The sequence below is a fragment of the Trachypithecus francoisi genome, unplaced genomic scaffold (assembly GCF_009764315.1).
Source record: "Trachypithecus francoisi isolate TF-2019V2 unplaced genomic scaffold, Tfra_2.0 Lachesis_group0, whole genome shotgun sequence".
NCBI lineage: Eukaryota > Metazoa > Chordata > Mammalia > Primates > Cercopithecidae > Trachypithecus > Trachypithecus francoisi.
The window spans coordinates 131,401,694-131,416,347 of record NW_022681453.1 but is presented as its reverse complement, the minus strand read 5'-3'; the positions used below and the strand labels follow the sequence as shown (position 1 = coordinate 131,416,347).

Here is a 14,654-nt window from a genome sequence, read left to right as displayed (position 1 = left end):
GCTGGGATTACAGGCGTAAGCCACCGTGCCTGGGCCAGTTTATGTCTTTCTACCCAACTAAAATGAATAAAGGCAACCATTTGATCTGTAATGTCTGGGGCAGTAGGGATGGGGGGCAGAGCATCACTTGTTACAATAGTCACATTAGCCACAGTTTAAGTACCACTAAAGGAAATTATTATTATATTTTTTTGAGGTGGAGTCTTGCTCCGCTGCCAAGGCTGGAGTGAAGTGGTGCTATCTCGGCTCATTGCAACCTCCGCCTCCCGGGTTCAAGCAATTCTCCCTGCCTCAGCCTCCCGAGTAGCTGGGATTACAGGCGCCTGCCACAACGCCCAGTTAATTTTTGTATTTTTGTAGAGATGGGGTTTCACCATGTTGGTGTCGAACTCTCGACCTCAGGTGATCCACCTTCCTCGGCCTCCCAAGGTGCTGGGATTACAGGCATGAGCCACTGCACCCTGCCAAAATTATTGACTCACTCTATATGAAGAGAAGGAACTTGAAAAGACAGAAAGGCATGTCTCTTTTGGTTGAAGTTAAAGCAATACAGCAAAGTGACAAGCTCCAGGTCAAGAGTCCAATAGCAAACCTGGCTCTACTAGTTACTAGTTAGGGAAGCTCTGTGAGCTTCAGGCACCTTATATGAAAATGGGGATAAGACTTCACAGGGCTCATGTGAGGGTTAATGAAACAATATGTGAAAACTATTTGCCTGTCACATAGTAAACACTCTCATGGGAAAGCACCCTTCACAGGGCCTTCCTGTGTTCTTGGGACTTCCATTACTGGCTCTGGGTTATATTTGTCTGTGGGGCTAATTTCCCCTTCACTGAAACACCATATGCTGAAGTACAAAGTTCTGGATTCTGAGGGTCAAGTCCTTAGCTTTAGCCCTCAAGAGTCATATGACCTTGAGCTGATTTCCTTATTTTTAAGATGAAGACTGGCCCAGCTTCCTGACAGAACGAGTACCAGATCAACTGGAAAAGGTATGTGAGAGGAACTGACATGTCTAATGGGCTTTACTTATGGTTGGCAACATAACCCTCTGGCAGAAAAGTGTTCAAAATGGGACTCTATGGAAATGGGCTTAGGCACACCACCCCAGGATCACAAGTTGGTCCCCAGAGAATGGAAAAGAACCTCGGCCCTCTGCTACCCATGAACCACGGGAAAGGTTAATTAGCAAGGTACCACAGTACCACCTAGTGGCTGGAAACCTCTGTCCTCCCTTTCCCCCAGGTGTTAAGGAAAGGCTACCATGTGACTCTGGTCACATACTTCACTGGCTGAATAGTCAGGGATGGAGACAAACCAAATACACCCCTCTCTCTTTTAATATTAACATATACAAGCAGCAGAGAGAGCCAGCTGCTCTCTGCTGTTCCCTGAGGGAAAGCCAGAGCACAAAGCTGTTCCTCTGGCCTTCCTCCAACTGCAGGGCCTGCTTAGCTCCTCCCTAGGCAGAAGCTTTGTTCCAGCCCCACTTTCCACATCCCAATTCCACAGTCAGGATGCGAGGCACATGGTTGCTAGCAGGGGAGAGAATACTGTAGTTTCAGCCTCTGCTCCTTTCAGTCTCAGCCTGGATGGTGGTCATTCATCCCTCTGCAGCTAGTTCCTTACTTGTCCCAGCCCAGGAGCCAGGAGGGCACTCAATCACACCCACAGGGGCAGGCAGTATGACTTCAGTCATCTTCAGATGACTCCTCTTCTGCCTCTTTTAGCCACTGGATGAACCTCTGCAGCTGTAAGGAAGCAAAGGAGAGATCAGCTGGGGGAGGTGCACATAACTCTCCTGCTCCCCTCGGCAGATAAACAGCTTTTAACAACCAGAGCCCTAGAAACCAACCACCCGAGAGTCTAGGGGCCAGGATCTGGGAATGAGATAACCATCTTGGTGAGAGGAGGGCAGCCTGACGCACCTGTTGATTCTTGCGCAACTGCCGGCCCTTGTCAGTTGTATCTCTTTGGCTGAACCAGCTCAGAATTGTTTCCTCAGCCAGGATCTCCAGCTGGTAGAAAGCCATCAGTACCTGCAAAAGGCCAATAAAGGGAACCTCAGGGGCCTTGGAGAGTCCGCAGGATACTCTACCAAGCCCTCAGATCCCTCTATGCACTGACTAGCCTCCTCCAAAATGGACAAGAGTGAGCTGTTTGCTCTGCTCCTGGGGCAGGTCTAACTTCTGGAACTATTGCTGGGGAAAGCTTTGCACATTTCCAGACTACCTCCCAGATGGCTACCTTACTAGCCCGGCTCCAAGCTGTACTATTCTAGCAATAAGCATGATATTGGGGGAGTGGATGGTCCATACTGGATGCACATTAGCTTCTATTTTATATCTCCCACGGGGGTCACAAACCCTCATTTGAAAGCAAGTGCAGAAGAATGAAGCTTGAGGTCATATTCACCTTGGCCATGGAAATACCAAGCGCTTCATGCTCTAGGAAGAAGTCCTCAATGGCTGCTAACGCTTCCAAGTGGTCGGCTGCACGCTTTATGTAGTTCCTAAAAACAGGGCTCCAGGCCTTGAGCAGCTATGGAAGAAAGAAGGGAGCTGCAATATATTCCTGAGCATTCGCCTGTGCCTGGACATCCAAGCAAATCCATATTGATGACATGGGTGGACAAGAGGGAGATGATACAGGTTCTGTGGAATTATGTTGGAGGGACTTGGGAGTTGTTGACAGGGTTTGGGAAAAACAGATTCCTTAGGGAAGGTGAAAGGGGATCAGATGCTATAGGCTGCCTCAAAATACCTATTCCCACCCCAGAGGCTGATCTTGTGTTGGGTCAAATCGCTGCCATAGAGTCTGAATGTCCAGGTCCATTCCGAGTATGCCTTTGGGGGCCTAGGATGGTATGAATCCTGGAGTCTCAAAGGCCAGTCAGCATTGAACTCAACCTGACCCCTCTGAACCAGCCAAGGCTGCTCTAGAGCCCAACCAGCTTCCAGAGGCAAGGAGAAAGGAACCAGAAGTCATACACCCAATATAACAGGATAGTCTACTCCTGATTTCCTTTAAAGTCAAGTACAGCAAGGATGTGTATCTGCCTCTACCCAATCCCTTGAACTCAGCTCCGATCTTTGCTCACAGGAAGCAGCAGGGCACAGTAGCGGCTTGAGTCAAGCGGGGCATCCATCTGTTGCAGGGGGAACTCCAGGACCACGTGGCTCAGTACCTGCATCACCTCCTTTAGACTTATGTTATAGGCATACCTGTGGGGAGACTGGGGTGACACCAGGGCCTTCACTGGCCTTTCAGCAGGCTTAGAACTATGACACTGACAGACATTGAAGAGGAATTTGGATGGAATATGGCAGGGGAGGGTTTAGGAAGGAGAAAGTCTATGCTGAGGCTAGAACTTAATAGTGCTCTCCTTGCTCCAAATACTATTGGTCTTTCCATTTGGGATTTCAAAGGAATACGTTCCTATTTGGAGAAGAAACGCTTACGAGAAAGCCTCTACCTTCCCGGGATCACCCCGAGGAGAACAGGGAGGGGCTGCTCTTACTTGAGAGAATTGATTTCCAGGACGAGATTGTCACAAGAAATGTTCTCCTCTTTGCCCCGCTGTAGTGTTCCTAGAACTTCATTCTGGAACACTGGAATCAAAGCAAGAATAAGTTCATGGGCCAACATCATTCCAAAATGCTCTAAGTCATCCAGTCTTGACTTGATACCAAACCCTTTCTGAGGAACATAAGCCTCTGGCTAGTTGATCCAGGCAGAGAATAAACCAGTCCAGCACACCTCTCCCCTGGCCACTCACCTTTGATGTCATCCATCTGAGGGGAGCCTCCCCGGCTGTCCGGCTCCTCAGAATCCATACTTTGCTCACTTTCACTTTCACTCTCTTCTTCCATGTTGATCTTGAGTCCTGAGAAGCCATAATGGGTGAGGAAAAAGAAAAAAAAGAGCCATTGACAGAGAGCAATATACCTGCCCTGTCTGCATAAATAAAGGAGTGAATAAGTAATGCGACTCTGAAGTATTCATTATCCTTCAAAATATTCCGATTCAGTAGGAAGGCAGGCATCAGGCCTAGCTCACCCCACAGATTCTGCTGCAGTTCTTCCTCTTCCTCCGTGTTCATGCCTGCAGCTTTCCAGAGGTAGCCCTTGCCAGCAACTCCTACTTCTGCTGGATTGTAACCTGGAAAAGGCAATGATCTATAGAGGGCCCAGCAGAAACACCAATCCCTCCAGGAGGGAACACTGGTTCTTCTATGAGGCAGCGAGACACACAGATGCCCCACACCTGTCGAATCTCACACCTTTCATCTTCACTTTCTCCTTTTCTTGGTCAGCCTCAGAATCATCACTGAACTCCCCATCATCTTCATCTTCCTCTGCATCTGGAGGGTGCAAAGAGATCACCGAGCCCTCAGGCAGCATGATATTTGGGCCCACGACCACCTAGGGGAAAAAAACGCAGAACCATTAGTGTGTGGAGGAAAAGTGCATCCTGATAATGAGAGCAACCTTTTTCTTTTTTTTAAAACTAAGCCTAGATGGTAAATGAAACCACCGGATTTGTTCTCTCAACTCAGACAGGATTATGGGTGGAAATAATGTCCCTTCTGGCTCAATGTGACTGCCATGCAATTTGGGGCCTGTGCACAGTACACATCAGGTCTTACCTGGGAAGTGAGGACACAGCGTGGTTTCAGTGTCACTTGTTCCTTGACCTCAGCATTGTCACAAAGCAGAGACTGATGGATCTGTGCTCCAGCAGCCACTCGAACACCCTGCCACAGGTAGGTCTGGTCCAGCACCACGTTATCACCTGGCTCAGGATGGGAAGGCCTCTGGGTCACTAAGGGTACCAACTGCAGAGCACAGCCCTTCATAGAGGACAGGGTGACTGACACCAGCACAGCTCCCACCTAGCTCTCATTCCCCATCCCACAAGTCACCAGAAACACCCACTCACCTCCTAAGCCCAAGCCTGAGAAGATACTTCACCAAGTTTACAACAGTTATAGACTATATACAGCGCTTAAGAACCCAAGAACCTTCAGGATTTCTGGGGACCCTCTGAACTAAAAAACCTTATTAGAATCATATCTATGTCTACAAGCAGAACCAAATAATTCCACCTCTTCTGGTACATTTTAGAATCCAAGTCTTTTTTTTCTTTTGAGACAGGGTCTCACTCTGTCACCCAGGTTGGAGTGCAGTAGTATGATCATAACTCACTGCACCCTCGACCTCTGGGCTCAGGTAATCCTCCTGCCTCAGCCTCCCGGATAGCTGAGACTACAGGCACGTGCCATCACACCTGGCTAATTTTTGTATCATTTGCAGAGAAGGGGTTGCCCAGGCTGGTCTTGAACTCCTGGGCTCAAGCGATCCTCCCACCATGGCTTCCCAATGTGCTGGGATTATAAGCATGAGCCACCACACTCAGCCCCTAGAATCTGAGCCTTACTGTTGTTCTTGGAAAGGGGAAGTACTATTAGAAGCATCACATTACTGCAACCAAAATGAGTTACCAAGAGGCCAACCAGGCAGTTATGGTAGACTAAAAAGAACACTGGACTAACAATCAGAAAACCCAGATTCAGGTCTCACCATTATTGCCAATGACCTTGGGCAAGAAAATTTTGTTGAGCCTGTTTATTTGTAAATTATGAGGATTAAATGAAACAATGTATATAAAAGCCCTTTGTAAACTGTAATGTGCTAAATAGATGTTGTTACTGCATGTTAATTATCTGCTTGCTCCTGAGTGTGACTATAGGGTACCCTGGAATGTGAAGAGTCATCCAATGAGAGGCTCACAGGCCACAAATTAAGGTATCGCTGTTTTCAAATCCCTGTTTCCTCCTTTCCTGAGGTGCCACTCTAGTTCCTTATTCCCAGGGACTGTCCCTTGTGTAGCCATCCCTTGTGTTTCTAGAGACATGCACCTCCCAGGTTCCTGTTCCTAGGATGGTTGGCTTGATTCCCCACCTGTGCTCACCAATGTGGCAGCCAGGGCCAATGACACTGTTGGTGATAAAGCAATTGCTGCCAATGACAGTGCCAGAGCCCAGGAGCACATTTTCCTCTAGGATGCTGCCATGGCCCAGGCTGACCTCAGGCCCTCGGTAGATATTGTGCCGGGAATGAGTGCAGCTCTGGGTGGTGCTGTCAGTGAAGTTTGCCTCTGGGGTGAGAGGGTAGACCCATCGGCGGATGACGTCAGCACAGACAGCTGAGTACATGTGTAGGTTGGAGACACGGGCACCATATTCCTTAGCTGTTACGTGCATGTGGATCTGGTTCCCTAGAATCTGAATGAGAAGGAAAGGGAGGTCACCTAAGCAAGAAAGACAGGAAAAATGCCCCAAAGTACAAATTTTCTAATCCTTGTAAGCTCCCCTCTGTCTCTCACTGCCACAAAGCCTCTTCTTTGTGTACTGTTCCTCCTGCCCCCAGCTTTTCCTCCCTCCTAAGCCTCAATAAAACACAAAAAGGGATCAAAAGTTACCAGCATGAGATACAATCATAGCCTTCTCCTCTCTCCTAAAGAGGCATTGGAAGACTTTTCTCACCTCCTCATTCACTAAAAGACCTCGCACAAAGTCATCTCGAGTTTGGTAGTCAAAGTTGTCTGTAAAGAGTTGCGCCACCTGTGGAAGGGAAGTGGAGTGAGCTAGAATTAAGTACTATTCTTTTTTTTTTTTTTTTTTGAGACGAGTCTAGCTCTGTTGCCCAGGCTGGAGTGCAGCTGCATGATCTCGGCTCACTGCAACCTCCGCTTCCTGGGTTCAAGTGATTCTTGTGCCTCAACCTCCCAAGTAGCTGGGATTACAAGTCCCCGTCACTACGCCCAGCTAATTTTTGTATTTTTTTTTAGTAGAGATGGGGTTTCACTGTGTTGGTCAGGCTGGTCTCGAACTCCTGACCTCATGATCCACTCACCTCGGCCACCGCGCTCGGCCAGGATTAAGTACTATTCTCTAGGAGCACAGATAAACCCCCAGAGAACTAGCAAACCCTATGACAGCTGGACATGGACCAGAATTCCAAAGAGACTCCCAGTGGGATACTGGAGACAAGATATTTGCTTTACAACAGATTCTAAAAAATAAAAAAAGCCTGGGTGCAGTGCCTCACGCCTGTAATCCCAGCACTTTGGGAGGCCGAGGCAGGCAGATCACCTGAGGCTGGGAGTTCGAGACCAGCTTGACCAACATGGGAAAACCTCATCTCTACTAAAAATACAAAAATTAGGCCGGGCGCGGTGGCTCAAGCCTGTAATCCCAGCACTTTGGGAGGCCAAGATGGGCGGATCACGAGGTCAGGAGATCAAGACATCCTGGCTAACACGGTGAAACCCCGTCTCTATTAAAAAATACAAAAAACCAGCTGGGAGAGGTGGCAGGCGCCTGTAGTCCCAGCTACTCGGGAGGCTGAGGCAGGAGAATGGCATAAACCCGGGAGGCGGAGCTTGCAATGAGCTGAGATCCGGCCACTGCGCTCCAGCCTGGGCGACAGAGTGAGTCTGTCTCAAAAAAAAAAAACAAAACAAAAATTAGCTGGGCGTGGTGGTAATCCTACCTACTTGGGAGGCTGAGGCAGGAGAATTGCTTGAATCTAGGAGGCGGAGGCTGCAGTGGTGAGCTGAGATCGCACCATTGCATCCAGCCTGGGCAACAAGAGCGAAATTCTGTCTCAAAAAAAAAAAAAAAAAAAAAAAAGTCTGGGTGCGGTGGCTCATGCCTGTAATTGCAGCACTTTGGGAGGCCAAGGCGGGAGGATCACCTGAGGTCAGGAGTTAGAGACCAGCCTGGCGAATATGGTGAAACCCCATCTCTACTAAGAAATACAAAAAATAGCTGGGTATGGTGGCGCGTACCTGTAGTCCCAGCTACTTGAGAGGGTGAGGCAGGAGAATCACTAGAACCTGGGAGGCGGAGGCTGCAGTGAGCTGAGATTGTGCCAGTGCACTCCAGCCTGGACGACAGAGTGAGACTCCGTCTCAAAACAACAACAACAAAAACCGTGGTGGTTCATGCCTGTAATTCCAGCATTTTGGAAGGCCGAGGAGGTCAGATTGCTTGAGCTCAGGAGTTCGTGACCAGGCTGGACAGGGCAAAACCCTGTCTCTACAAAAAAATACAAAAATCAGTGGTAGTGCACGTCTGTGGTTCCAGCTACTCAGGAGGCTGAGGCAGGAGGTTCACCTGAACCCGGCAGGTTGAGGCTGCAGTGAGCCGTCATAGTGCCACTATGCTCCAGCCTGGGCCACAGAGCGAGACCCTGTCTCAAAACATATATAAATAAAAATGAAAATAAGGCCAGGTGTGGTGGCTCATGCCTGTAATCCCAGCACTTTGGGAGGCCAAGACCAGCCTGGACAAAATGGTGAAACCCCATCTCTATTAAAAATACAAAATTAGCCAAGCATGGTGGTGTGTGCCTGTAATCCCAGCTACTCAAGAGGCTGAGGCAAGAGAATCACTTCAACCTAGGAGGCAGAGTTTGCAGTGAGCTGGGATCACACCACTGCACTCTAGCCTGGGCAACAGAATGAGACTCTGTCTCAAAAAATAAAATAAAAATAATGAAAATAAAGAGGGAGAGGAAATATACCCTGGCCTTCTAAGGGTACAATAACAGACACACAGAGTTCTACTCTTTGGGTGTGCAGCCCCAGCCCTAAAGAGCTCACCTGAGGAGAACAGATGCTGATATGACAATCCAGTAAATCATATCGAACCTCCACTCCATCACTACTGCCCTGAAATAGGCTCTGTGGGGAGAAGTTATAAGGACTTTAATTTGTTTCTCCCACTGAAGCCTGTCACTTCCCCACCTCAAAGGACCCCAGATATCCACACACCAGAGGAAATGAAAAACGCCGGAGACCCTGGGTCTTCTGAAAATGGAGAACCCTGTTTGTGGCACTATCCACAGCCACTACCACATTTTCTTCGTGGCAACGAGTTGGGTGGCTGGGGGATGACTCCTTGAAGATCATCGTCATCACAGAAACATTTTTTTCTAGCTTCCGTCTCAACCTATAAAGGACAGGAGGGAGAGAACTGCAAAAAGCAGTCTCAGGGCTCTGCTGGTCTTTAACCCTTGTTCCTGTCATTTTCCCATCCTGACCTGTGTTCCTCAAGGGCTCTGGTGATATTGATGTTTGAGATGACATCCCCATACACCAGAAGGAAGTCAGAGCGCACCAAGGCCTTGGCATCAACATCACGGAGGACATCTCCCAGTGATCGATAGAGCTCTGATGTAATTATTCGAACCACATTGAGAGATGTAGGGCGGCACCACTTGGACTTCCTAAAGGAAGGGAAGGTGAGGGGAATGAATATATCAAGCATAAATATCATTTGAGCCTTCCCCATTTTTCACCCCCATCCAGCATTCACAGTCCTTCTCAATGGCTTTTTTGGGTTCTTGCCAGCGTCTTCAACTTCAAAGAGAATCATGAACTACAATGAATGCTTTCAGCATCCTGTGTCACCAGTCTTGTTTTATGGGTTAGGAAACATGGTTATTTCCCCTCCATACCTTGACCCCTTGTCCCTAAACATCAATTTGAACTAAAAATCCTGCTGAAGCCTAGGGTACACAAAGTATCCTGGGAACACACTTCATGTCAGCTTTCCCCTTCTGCAATCCATGTAACATTTAGGAACTGTCTGATGGAGACCATGCTAATGTCCTAGTCTTTATTTCCTAGACTTCCATAAGTGATGCGATTCTTGATGTTTTCAAGATTTCAACAAACATGTAAGTGCTCACTATATGCTTGGGACTGAGTTAGGCAGTGGGAATACAAAGATGACAAGGAACTCATTTATATCCTTGAAGGTGAGAACAAACAAGATTTAGAAACTCTGTGGGAAAACAAAGATGTTATCGTTGTAACTTCCATACTGAAGCCATTAAATAAAAGCAAAGTCCACTGGGACAAAACTTTATAATGAGATTAAGAAAAAACCCAAGTTTATTCTTTAATCTTTGTCACAGAAAACCCAAGGCAGACAGATACAAAGTTTCAGCTGCTCACCTCCTGATAAGTGTAGAAAATACCCTTAGAACTTACAATGACATCTAAGTAGACACATTTTTCCCTTCTCACATTTCCCCTTAGTTACATTCATCCTGAAGAAACTGGAAAAAGATGGCAAAACATGGAAAGAAAAGAAGAAAAGTTGCAGGGCCTTACAGTAAATGTTCTTTGATCTGAGCAGCTTTCCAGCAACAAAAGACAAATGTTTCCTGTACACCTGTGGCAGTCAGGAATTCCAGAGTATAGTCAATTAATGCCACATTGGCCAGGGGCAAGAGGACCTGAAGGATAGAAGATGAAAAAAATTTGAGGTCTCAAATCCCTTTGGATACCCCACTGCAACAATTTTCACTCCTCTATTAATATTTCCAAATGGTGTAATTTTGCTGTATCTTTCCAATTCAAAGGTAAACAGGTTCCTGCCTTTGATGTTCATGTCATGTTCTAAGCCTGAGTCTGAAACGTCGCAATTTGGGGATGGTAAGTACAGACTCTATGTGCCTTGTATCAGACACAGAGCTGTGACAGAATGACAGGTCACCGCTGGCAAAGGATAATACTGGAAATCAATCATATTTCCATAAATTTAAGCATTGCTAAGGCCTTCTTCTCCATAAGATTTCCTTCCTTGATCCCTTTCTAAGTGTCAGAGGTTAACCATCTCCCATCACTTTTCAAAAATGAACAGCCATTAGGCTTTTTCGAGGGAATTAGAGAGGATTTTCTTAAATCCAATGCAGTTCCCTCTCTCTGAACTGAGGGCTGCTGAACGACCCAGCTGAGTTCAATACCCCATTGTCTAGACAACTCGGGGGCTGATGGCAATCAACCACTAAACCCATTTTGTCCTTTCGACAGATAGCACCGGGTATCATTAGAACCTGGAGGGGGAAAAAAAAAAGTACACTGACTGAGATCTAGCCAGTTCTTTTTAAGGCGTATTACCGCCCTTTCAGAGGCAAAAGGTCGTTTCTTTTCACCTAAGCATCCGTCATCTGCAAGGTTAAAAGCAGCGCAGCCTCTTCTAGGGGCACTGAATCCCCGCGTGAAGGCTTCTCTCAAGCGCTGTTTCTACACACACACACACACACACACACACACACACTCTTCATTCCTTTCAAACCGGAGGTGTACAGCATTATGAATGCCCAAATCTGCCGGCCACTAACTTGGTCAGCAGTCATCAGGGTTTAAAACAGTCCCTCTGCCTCCTTCCTAACCACGTAAACTCGGTTTTAGGATAACAGTACGGACACAAGTCCTTCAAAGGCATGCCGTAGTAGTTAGCCGAAAGGAGAACTTGCTCCAGCCCTGCCACACTTCCTGCCCTCTGGCTGCTCGCGTGCGCGGCGCTCACCCGAGGCTGGTCCTTGGAGATGGGGAAGAAGCGGCGATCGAAGCTATCGGCCACCAGAACTGCTTGTAGGGGCGGCGGCGGTTCCTCCTCCGCCCCTCTGGCTCCCCCGCCACCGCTGCCTCCTGGCCCCGCGCCGCTGCGCTTGTTGGCCCGACTAACCACCACACCAGGCGGCGCCACTACAGGGGCCGCCATCTTCTTCTCTCACGGCCACCACTTCCGCAAGGAAGCTGACACCGCACGCAATAAGGGACAAAAAGGATCCAGCACTTGAACTGCGATGAACTAATTAACGAAGGGGAGGAGACGAGGAGGGAGCAGTGCGCATGCATCTTCCGCGGGCGCCCACAGGGTTCTGAGGTTGATCCCGGAGGCGCGAGGAGTGGGGACGGTTCGCGGTTATCCCGGCCCCTGGAGGCGCGGGGTAGGGGTGGGGTCTCATAGACGTCAGACTCGGTCTGCAAGTATCGTCGGCCTTCATTTGTCTGTGAACAGGCCGAGATTCTTGCAGCGTGATAGGATTTGTGGTCGCCACGAAGGGGCCAGCTCCATCCGGAGCCTGTAATCGTCCAGCAGTTTCCCCGCCCCGCGCATGTGAAATATGTAGCCCTCCGTATTCATTCTAGAAACTTCTGGGAACCCAGCGCCTTGGGGAGATGGAACCGAGCCAGATGTACCCCCGCTGAGAGAACTCAGAACCTGCATAAATAGAGAAGGTGGCATATAGTAGGGAGACTAGTAATTCCATTGAGCGCTGATTTTGAGCTAGGCACGATACAAGCATTATCTCATTTAATTCGTCACATATCTCTGCAAAACATCTTATTCATTCGTTCAGCAAACATTTCTTGAACTCTCAGAAGGATGAAGGAAGTTTACTCATCTAGTAAGTGGAAGAACTGGTATTGGAACCCGATCTGTCAGACTGCAGAGTTCCACAATCTTGCTGCCAAGTTATGTGGTGATAACAATGACTGTTTTATGTCATCTATTCATTCTTCCAGCCTATCAGCCTCCTCTGTCTTAAGCAGAGTGGAGAGGGGGGTGAATCCAGGCACACCAGTAAGTTGTACTGGCATTAAGCAGTAAGCTTTCTGGGCAGAGGAAAGTGCGGGCGTAAAGGTCCAAGGCTCGAAAAGGCGCAGCAGCACCTTTTTCTCTTTGGGGAAAGAAGCGGTGGCTGCGGGGAATAAACCAATCCTGCAGAGGGGCGGGGCCGTGGGAAAGCGGTGGAAGGAGGCAGGAAGCCTGGGCGTCATTTGGGAGGCAAGGAGCTTTTCTGCAAGGCATCGCACCCTTTCTGCACGGGACCTGTCCAGGTTCCACGCCACAGGCTTCTGCAGTTCCTGCAAACTTCCCGTCCCGCCCCGCGTTGCACGTCGGGATTTGGAGTTTGCGATGCTGAGAGTTGTTTCCACGTGGCGATTCCGACTTGACCCGTCGTGATCCGGCGCTCACCTCGTGGAACCGAGGAGTCTGTCATTTCTTCCCTCGTTAGGGTGCTGAACGAAGACCGTTTGATTTATCCTGGAAAAGGAAAGTCTGAAGGCAATTAAGTAAAAGTTTTCAATTAAATGAATGCACGTTGTAGAAAAGGACTGTTCAACTGCCCTACAAATCCAGAGGTAGAAATGGGGGTCGGGGGGAGGAATTAAATAGGACACACACACACACACACACACACTCTTGGGCGAGGGGTTATGGAAAGTAGGTCCGATTGCAGAATTTATTTTAAATGATTCACGCAACCTTGGGAAGTTGGGAAGTGGTGAATCCGCTGCCGAAAAGCATTTGTACTTATGGTAAATCCAGGTCTTAAAATTCTGTAGACTGGTAGCTATATGGATATAATTTTAATAGATGAGTTTCAGGAAGACTCTCTCAAACTTTTTTTTTTTTTAAACTTACTTGAAGTATATTGGAAACCACATATACATAATCTGTCTCACACACACTATATAAAGAAGTAAAATTTCCTTTCCCCACTTCTTTCATCCTATCCAATCTGTGGAGTCATAACCATTCTTAATAATTTGATGGATATTTGTTTCATTTCCTCCCTAAATTTGTATATCTAGAACTAGAGGTAGAGTGTATGCCTACGCACACACACCCATACATATGTATTCAAACATAATATATGGATATCCACATGTATTCAAACACAGAATTATGTTTAGATAATTATGGTTATATGTTGGTATGCTAGAGCCAGACTGCCTGGCTTCCTTTCCAGACCCTAGATGGGTAACTTTGGGCAACTCAGCCTCTCTATGCCTGACTTCTTCATCTTTGAAACGGGATAATAATAATACTTATCCCATACGGTTCTTGTGAGAATTAAATGAAATAATATATGAAAAGCCCTTAGAACAGGCATTGACACATTGTGAAGGTAACGTAGCTATTTTGATGGTTATGCATTTTGTCTGCAACTTGATTTTTATTTAACATATGAGGGAATGTAGACAAACGTAGCCATTTTCAATGATTCCATAATATTCCACAGCATGAATATACCATTGTTTATCCAACCATTTCTCTCTTGAGAAACATTGCAGATTTTTTTTGCAGTTTCTACGATTACACATAATGCCACAATAAACATATTTCTACATATAGTCTTTATAAATTTGCATTTATTTCTTAGACTTTATTATTGAATTAGAGTAACTGGTTCAAATTGGATGTAATTCTCATGGCAGAGGGTACATTGTTGAACTCACTGGCAAGCCTGATGAGGCACTGGTGGAACTCATAGAGATATTGCTTAATTGCTCTCCCTGGACAATGTGTCATTTTGCACTTAAACCAGCAATGTATGAGAGTGACTGTTTCCCCATAGCCTCACCAACAGAGTATTCTGTCAATGGTTTGGACTTTCTGCCAATCTATAAAGGAAAATAAGTGTAGTTTTAATTTGCATTTATCTATTTCAGTGAGGTTGAACTGCCCATTCTGGTTCTTTTTTTTTTTTTTTTTTTTTTTTTTGAGACGGAGTCTCGCTCTGTGGCCCGGGCTGGAGTGCAGTGGCCGGATCTCAGCTCACTGCCAAGCTCCGCCTCCCGGGTTCACGCCATTCTCCTGCCTCAGCCTCCCGAGTAGCTGGGACTACAGGCGCCCGCCACCTCGCCCAGCTAGTTTTTTTGTATTTGTTAGTAGAGACGGGGTTTCACCATGTTAGCCAGGATGGTCTCGATCTCCTGACCTCGTGATCCGCCCGCCTCGGCCTCCCAAAGTGCTAGGATTACAGGCTTGAGCCACC

The 14,654-nt window shown here is 47.4% G+C and overlaps 1 protein-coding gene across 2 annotated transcripts; it reads right to left on the bottom strand.

The window, feature by feature from the left end:
- Positions 1 to 1,322: 1,322 nt before the first annotated feature.
- On the bottom strand, positions 1,323 to 12,064 carry EIF2B5 (eukaryotic translation initiation factor 2B subunit epsilon). 2 transcript variants are annotated; one of them, XR_004437225.1, is made up of 16 exons: positions 11,390 to 12,064; positions 10,189 to 10,313; positions 9,111 to 9,296; positions 8,842 to 9,019; positions 8,671 to 8,751; positions 6,548 to 6,625; positions 5,974 to 6,286; positions 4,649 to 4,794; positions 4,283 to 4,424; positions 4,060 to 4,161; positions 3,779 to 3,886; positions 3,521 to 3,611; positions 3,101 to 3,235; positions 2,416 to 2,541; positions 1,929 to 2,039; positions 1,323 to 1,751 (listed from the first exon to the last, which is right to left on the bottom strand). XR_004437225.1 is itself a non-coding variant. In XM_033211866.1 (16 exons), the coding sequence occupies exons 1-16, from the start codon at positions 11,582 to 11,584 to the stop codon at positions 1,692 to 1,694; spliced, it is 2,166 nt and encodes a 721-aa protein (XP_033067757.1). In that variant the 5' UTR covers positions 11,585 to 12,064; the 3' UTR covers positions 1,323 to 1,691. The 2 variants fall into 2 exon arrangements, 1 of the variants encoding a protein (XP_033067757.1); XM_033211866.1 differs by having other exon boundaries at positions 3,101 to 3,224.
- Positions 12,065 to 14,654: the final 2,590 nt, after the last annotated feature.

What these genes read in the sequence shown, in the direction of transcription:
- EIF2B5 (XM_033211866.1), bottom strand. Translation starts at nt 11,584, where the DNA reads ATGGCGGCCCCTGTAGTGGCGCCGCCTGGTGTGGTGGTTAGTCGGGCC. An exon ending in TCTCCAAGGACCAGCCTCGG is followed by an intron (nt 10,314 to 11,389) that starts GTGAGCGCCGCG and finishes TCTATCCTTCAG; the next exon opens with GTCCTCTTGCCCCTGGCCAA. An exon ending in ACTGTGCCCTGCTGCTTCCT is followed by an intron (nt 2,542 to 3,100) that starts GTGAGCAAAGAT and finishes TTTCTTCCATAG; the next exon opens with CTGCTCAAGGCCTGGAGCCC.